The sequence below is a fragment of the Littorina saxatilis genome, unplaced genomic scaffold, assembly GCF_037325665.1.
Source record: "Littorina saxatilis isolate snail1 unplaced genomic scaffold, US_GU_Lsax_2.0 scaffold_1867, whole genome shotgun sequence".
In the NCBI taxonomy this organism is placed as follows: domain Eukaryota; kingdom Metazoa; phylum Mollusca; class Gastropoda; order Littorinimorpha; family Littorinidae; genus Littorina; species Littorina saxatilis.
Window position 1 is genome coordinate 1 of NW_027129374.1, and position 7,669 is coordinate 7,669.

The 7,669-nt window shown below is 47.9% G+C and overlaps 1 protein-coding gene across 1 annotated transcript; it reads left to right on the plus strand.

Annotated features, from left to right (window-relative positions):
• Positions 1-1,003: 1,003 nt before the first annotated feature.
• On the plus strand, positions 1,004-6,612 carry LOC138957641 (uncharacterized). Its single transcript, XM_070328721.1, has 2 exons — positions 1,004-2,477; positions 2,950-6,612. The coding sequence occupies exons 1-2, from the start codon at positions 1,668-1,670 to the stop codon at positions 4,567-4,569; spliced, it is 2,430 nt and encodes an 809-aa protein (XP_070184822.1). The 5' UTR covers positions 1,004-1,667; the 3' UTR covers positions 4,570-6,612.
• The last annotated feature ends 1,057 nt before the right edge of the window (positions 6,613-7,669 follow it).

A 7,669-nucleotide genomic window follows, 5' to 3' on the forward strand; every position in this document is an offset into this window, starting at 1 on the left:
ATGCTCTTCAGTCTACGAAAGAAAATCGGCAATATTAATTGTAAATAATTATGTTCAACGGAAGAAAAGCTACATTTTCGTTTCGTCTGACGTTACAATATTCAAGGCAGTTCGTGCAATCGAATTTAAGATTTTGACAAATTCTGGTGGCACAGAAACGCAATTGTATACCCTTTCACCTCCTTGTTGTTTTAAAAACAAAAACACAAACATCTTCACATTTCTTTTCAGTCAGGCTAAGATCAGCATTGTCGCTGAACATACAGTGACACTGAACTGCTGTCAAGTTTGTTCTCTCAGTATACACACTTGTACCCTACCCTACTGAGTGCTCTGAACCACATCTGGTGGTTTCCCAGCGCTGCGCGGCCTAACGGTAACCGATCAATACAGAAAGGCCAAGGTCACTGGATACCTTGTACTGACTAGGTTGCACGGCTTACTTGTTTGCTTGGTTAGGTGGCAAGGACTGCATTGACTTTCTGAGCATAACAAAATAAATGAAGAAAAGAACCAAGCTGAGATTAGAAGTGTGCGAAGAGAGAGAGAGAGAGAGAGAGAGAGAGAGAGAGAGAGAGAGAGAGAGAGAGAGAGAGAGAGAGAGAGAGAGAGAGAGCGTGTTTGTTTGTTTGTTGTTTCTTATCCCGAGAACCCAGGGGTACATGCAAGACCGATTCAGAATCAATCTTATGCGCTGTTTTGCTAACAGTGTACTCTTAAAAAAAAAACTATGAGAGAGAAGACGATGATAGCGGTCGTGCACGTTTGATGGTGGATGTGTGGATGTATAGCCGGTGGGGGGGGGGGGGGGTGAAAGGGAGAGATGTCCTGCACACCTACACGAGTACACCAAAACATACGAACTCACTCACACACACACACAAGCAAGCGCACACATACGCACACACACACACACGCACGCACGCACGCACGCACACACACACACACACACACACCGCGCACGCACGCATACACGCACGCACAGACTCGGAACAAACAAACAATCACATTTATATCCACAGTTACCGAGTATCGTAATACTATCTAAACTAAATCACATTAGGTCTCCGCTATGTTGACCTAGTTCTTATGTAACTTTATCTGGCGTGCATGATTTTCTGTGCACAAGTAAAACAAGACCTACACTGGGGAAAAGAAGACGTTTTAAACGTCTCAAAATATTACGTCTTATCGATCGAGAGATAGGATGCCCTCCATTGTTGCACAAGCGAACTAATTTTCGTCTTCTGCGCTCTGCTTCGCTTGTAAGAAGCTTGCAACGTCTTCTAAGTACACTTGTTGTTTTTCGTTTAAACGCCGCTCTCTCTCTCTTTCTCTCTCTCTCTCTCTCTCTGACGTAAGGACTTTTATTTTTCTGGAATTTAAGTATTGATTGGTTTCAGTGACGAATACTGTCACACTCATTTTTGGGGAAGATGGTTCTACGGTGTTGTTGTCGTGATTTGATTAGCGGTGTGATGTGTTCTGGTGTGTTGGTGATTTTGATTTGAGCTGGTGAGGTTTGTATGCTTATAATTATCTGCTGATGACTAAGTTCACGAACTGACACGTTTTGCGTGAATCGAATTTATTTGTGTTTATTAAATTGTGTTTGTTTGTTTTGTTTGTTGTTTGTTTGTTTTGTTTGTTGTTTGTTTATCATAATTATGGCTTCAACCATGCAGTCCTTTCGTCACATTTGCATTGCGCTCAGTTGTCCGTGTGACATCACTTTTCAAATGCGTCTTGATAGCGTCATTACACACAGTGTCATCGTCCAACGGAGAGCCCCTCTCTCTCTCTCTCTGTCTCTCTTCTCTCTGTCTCTGTCTCTCTCTATCTCTCTCTCTCTCTCTCTCTCTCTCTCTCTCTCTCTCTCTCGTTCCACTCACCCTCGCCCCATATTTTTGACCCAATGTGACATCATTCCCATCGTGACGTCATGCTCATTTTTCTTTCCCTGTTGCTGTGGTTGCAGACTTGGATCACTGCAGAGCGCGCGCTTCCTGGAGTTGGGCTTCAGGATGCTGACGGAGGGAGAGCCACAGGAGAAGGTGGCCCGCCTCTCCAGCCCCCCTCCCCACCACCACCCTGACACCACCGCCCACCACTACAACAACCACCACCACAACCACCATCACCACAACCACCACCATCATCACCACAGCGACCTCTCCGACAACGCCAACACCAACACCACAGACGGAGAACAGAGTTCCGCCGCCCATGACATGCCGGTGGCGTTCCCGGAGAGAGGGGGGCCTCCCCCGCTGACCACAGCCAGTATGTCTATGGCTGACCACCGGGGCAACTTCGACCAGGACTTTGGGTCCAGCGAGAGCCCCGAGGGTTCGAACCTGAGCGGCAGCGAGGGGGGCAAGTACGAGGGTAAGGGCTTTAGCCGCAAGCAGCGTGAGTTCATCCCGGAGAACCGCAAGGACGAGATGTACTGGGAGAAGCGGCGCAAGAACAATGAGGTGAGATTCCACACTCCTGTTGCATTCACTCGCATCTTTTTTTTCTGTTTCAAAGTAAAAATATGTGTTTGTTCAAAGAGATTGTTGTCGTAGGCGACAGGCGTCAACAGGGTTTGTGACGCCACCTTTCTACGCTTCAGTCTTTGCTGCCTCGCTTTCTTGGGCGCTGGCTGGTTCGTTCAACTTGATTAATTGTCTAGGCTTACTGATCCACAAAAGAGGTAGTTGTGCTGTGCAACATTAGTCGCTCTTGAAAATAAAAGATTCGTGTTGTTGTTCTTTTGTTGTTGTTGTTCTTATATTTATTTTTATTGTATTTTTATATAGTTGGCTAAATCATGTTCTGCGCACAACATTCGCTGAACTGCAGGTAAGCACCTTAGTACGACCCACACCTAGTAGCTTCATCTTTGCTATGATTCCCGCTAGGCTGCTTCATAAACTTGATCTTGTGTGTGTTGTGTGTGCGCAGGCCGCCAGAAGGTCGCGAGAGAAGCGACGGATGCACGACATGGTGCTGGAGAACCGCATCATGGGCCTGGAACAGGACAACGGCCGTCTCCGCTCAGAGCTCAACTCTCTCAAGAAGCGCTTCGGGCTGCCCGTCGACAGGCCTTTCGTCGACCAGGAGGGCTCCGGCAATGACAGCATGAGGCAGACCCCGTCCCCTCCCCCCGTGGCCGCGCATAAAGGGAGCAGCGCCTGTGTAGGGGGCTACAGTGAACCGCCGCCCCTTCTGCCCGTCAACATGCAGAGCGTGGTCACCATGCCCGGCGTCTTCCCGCCCCACGCCTCCCACATGCCGTACTTCATGGCCGCTGCTGCGGCCGGGGGAGGTGGAGGTGGTGGTGGTGGCGGGAGTCATCACGACATGGCCATGGCTCGCGCTGCCGCAGCCGCCGCTGTCACGAGCGCCAGGCCCGACTCCAAAGCCCCACCCCTCATCCACGCCGCCCTCAACAAACAATACGACATGCTGGTCAAGCGAGAGCCCGACGAAGACAGCGGCATGGGCCACAGAGTCTCCTCCACCAAGAGAGAGGAGGCGTACGGCGAGGAGAGCAACGCTTTCCCGCACTACACTCCCGTCTCGCCTCCCGGAGTTGGAGGTCTGTCCGCCTCTGCTACTGCAGCTGCTGCAGCCGCCCAGTACGCCGCGGTCAGTTCGGGGGCCTTCCCGCCCCGCCACTACGACCAGTACCCCCCGCCCCACAGTCACTGGCAGCGCTCGCCGCTCAGCAGCCACAGCAGTGACGAGGCGTGGGACGAGCCCCTGCAGCTGACGGTCCACAAGCGATCCAGCGAGGAGGACTCCAGGGATGGCGACTCCGGCAGGGATGTCTTGGGAGGTGGCGGTTTAGGAGGGGGGGACTCCGGCAGCAGTCGATGCAGCAACGGTCACTCCAGCCCGCCCCATTCTTCGCTACCCTTGAAGCTGCGCCACAAGATGCCCTCAGAGGTCTCCCCTCCCCACGCCGGCTTCCCACCACATACTGCCGCTCTGGCTTTGGCTAGTCAGCCCTACGGCGCTCCCTTCGTCAACGGCCTGGCGCAGCTGTCCGAGATCGCCCTGGCCCAGGCCTCGCCGCTGTCTTTGGTCAAGAAGGACGGCGCAGGGGGCACGAGGGAGCGCAGCAACAGCCTCAACAAGAACGGCCCCATCGACCCCAAATACCTGGACCCCAAGTACCTCGAGCGACGGCGCCGCAACAACGAAGCCGCCCGCAAGTGCCGCGAGAACCGCAAGAACCTCACCAAACTCCGCGAAGCTAAGTCGGACTACCTGGAAGGGGAGAACAACAAGCTGCGCAACGAGCTGGACTCCCTGCAAGAAGAGATGAAGCAGCTTCGCGAGCTGCTCGACAAGAAGCGAATGGAGCAAGGACTGAGCTCGGAGGCCGCCCAGGAAGCGGACAACTTCTCGGAGGAGCAGATCAAGCGCCTTGCGCAGCTAGAGAAAGAGCACGGCCTCCTGAAGCTGGAGCAGCAGAAGCTGGAGAAGAGGCGCAAAGAGGAGCAGCAAGAGATGCTCAACGACGACCATCACGACGACTACTGCGACGAGTATGATGACCACAAGGACATGGACTGAGCCGCATAGAATTGGGGTTAAGGTCCTCCGTCGCTACAAAATACAGCTGTACAGGCGTGACAGAAATCTTCTTGGACAAGTAGGTTTTTGAGGTCGTGCACTGCTGGAAGCTCCAGGTGTAAGAACTTAAGAACTAGGTGGAAATCCTCTGAGAGTGAGCCTCATGGTTTGTTTAACATCGTCGTCTACTCCCAAAAGTTGCAGTTCTAGAGACTTGAAGAAATCCTGAGAGAGACTATTGTTCTGAGATTGTCTGCCGCTGTGATAGCAGCTGTTTAGGTTCGAAGAAACCCTCAAGGACTGAACTAGCAGTGGACATCTCTGACAACACGAAATGGTGTAGCAAGGTTTATGTCACAAGAAAAGCGCGATTGCTTGAATTGCCGGATCGAACGAAGAGGTGCTGGACTGAACCTAAAGTTGTTCTGAATTATGTTCGACAGCTTTAGCCAAAGATTCTGCAAACGAGTGATGGACAATGTGCAGCAAAGAATACAATGTTGAAAAAGCTCCAACGAAACTTTCCGTGTTTTGTGCTCTTCGACCACATTACTTTTAGACGAAGTGCAATTGGAAAATGGGGATGCGGAAGGGGGGGGGGAGGGTAGGAAATGTTGGACAATCTCTATATTGACTGTATAGCATTCTGTTTCTCCTTCAAAACTGACGAAAGCAGCGAAATAAACTCATCTTGCCTCCTCCGCAGCTCGTCTGCTCCTGAAACCAAAACCTCTTTGTCAGTTATGAATTCACAAAGAACTATAATATTGTCTCAGAAGCTTTTCGTTAATGCACTGAGCATTTCTTACAAACAATTGATTTTGCGCAAATGAAAGAACTCATGAGTCAAGTGTCTTTACGCGTTGTAGTTATTTTTCTTTCCTCTGATGGTCACAGCGGCAAAATTATCACCCAGAAAGATGTTAAAGAAATAATTGTAAGAAATATTCAACGGGCAAAACTTGAGAATCTGAGAAATAGCCAGGATGGAAGCAAAACTCATTAAAAGACCAAAAGACAAAAGTCATTGAACCACGGAACATTCTATGATTAGTCTGAGCTCAAGCATCGTCATCTCAGTCAGCATTGAAGAAACATTTTCATTGCTCCATTTTTATCAGTTTCATCGGATTCTGATCAGTTTATATGATTGGCCATATTGTGTGTGATCATGCCATGTCATTACTGGTTACCTTCACGTACACTGCACAAAAAAAGGAACTGCTTCATTCGTTTGTTGAATCACGAAAATTACGAAACTGCGCTGAAAGGATAAGCTTCAAGTCGAGAATCGAAACCCTGTCTGTACAATTCCCGTCGACTCTTCGTGTAGAGTGGAGATCACGTGGTATGATGGCGCTCGTCAATATCTTTTCGTGTTATATCGTTTCAGGTGAAATGCCGTATTATTTCGACTCTCCCTGAAACTGTATCAGCGTCAGAGTCAGTACCATAAACTGAAAGAGTGCCACTACATCATGTATGATTACCATGTCATTTGTACCATTTTGTCTCAAGACCATGTTATTTAGCATCGTAACTGTTGTGTTTGTTTGTTTGTTGGGCAGCCCACAGATCCATACCGTTTGAGTCATTGTGTTTTTCACAGTTCAACTGAAAAGTATCCATATGTACAGATCCACTCTTAAAAGTTGGCGCTCCCTGCAAAATAACAAGCGAAGGTTTTGCATACGCGACTACTGACTCGCAGTTGCACACGCCCCGCTCCCGTTCCCATCGCCGGGTTTAGATGTAGAACTGTACATCCATAAATATCAGTTTCACCGCATTGAGCAATTTTTTGGCGACCGGATTGTCTTGTCATTTTCAAAATGTCAGCTTGCCAGGGAAAACTTTGTGTTCTGATTTGCACGAACTAACAATAAGACTGAGTTGCTGACGAGGTAAATCCTAAGAGATGGTTTTCATCATTTGACATTTTGTCCCGATCATTTTCGTGTGTGGTGTTGTTATTGTATGTTTTCTCTCAAGGAAGTTACCTACGTAATATGCGCGGTATCATTTCTACCCCCCCCCCCCCCCCCCCCCCGTCGCTGTTCCCCGATCATTTCCGTTTGATATCTCTGTTGAAATCCATGATTTAATAATGATGCATGCTTTCAATTCTGTCAATCTCTATACCCTCCCTCAGTTGTTTTATTTTTCAAGTAAACCAATGCCAGAATGCCTGCTTGTGATGTTAAAGGGTCTGTTCTTATTGTTATTTTTCAGTGTTAAATCCGCAATGCGGCAGGGTGATTGTTTCCTCTCTGCTTCATCTTGGAATTTCTGTTGATGCTGTTAAACTCTTCATTTTGGTTTTTTTTTTATCAATGAACGAAAATGATTACCTCATTCGACTGAACATCTACAAATTTGTGATCTTTTACAGATTTGTTCAGTTTTTGCTAAATTTGACATAAGAAACGGCATCTTTATTGTGCTCGTTGTATATTATTATGTAGACTGTTGGGCGGGGTGAGCAGAAACTGTTGTGGATTCATTCATCATCCAAATATTGTTTACTGCTTCAAATGGTTTTGAGTGCTTGTTACATTGTGTGTTTCTGCGTGTCACGTCTATTTACGAGAGCCTTCATCATCCTCCAACCAACGATGCCACGATTTGCTCAAAGAGCCTGTGCATGTCTTATCTTATTCTGTCTGTGTATCTCCTTCGTTTTCATTAGTTAGATTTTTTTTTTTTTTTGGGGGGGGGGGGGGGGTTGGTCAGAAAAACCGTTTGATTTGTCAAACGTACAATAATCTCCGTTGTTAACGCTTCGCTTTAAATAGCAGTAGCTTCGTGTGTCTGTGCGTGTGTTTGTGTTTTGCACAGTTTAAACTTTTCTTTTGTGAAACAGTACTTGTAATACGTGTACGGCATTAACTGCGACGTTTAACCCACGAATGATTATAATCAAAACAAGAAAGGAAGCTAAATGAGATGGCAAATTGTATCATGCTAATACGGCCTCGACAGTATGTGGCTATCTACAGAAACTTCGCTGAATCATTAAGTTGTCGATCATCCTGTGGTAATTCCCCATCCTTAATTACCATCTGTGGTGATTCTACAGTTTCTATGCCAGTATCATAGC

Coding starts and splice junctions, on each gene's coding strand:
- LOC138957641 (XM_070328721.1), top strand. CDS start 1,668: ATGGCTTCAACCATGCAGTCCTTTCGTCACATTTGCATTGCGCTCAGT. Junction 2,478..2,949: donor AGCGGCGCAAGAACAATGAG/GTGAGATTCCAC, acceptor GTGTGTGCGCAG/GCCGCCAGAAGGTCGCGAGA.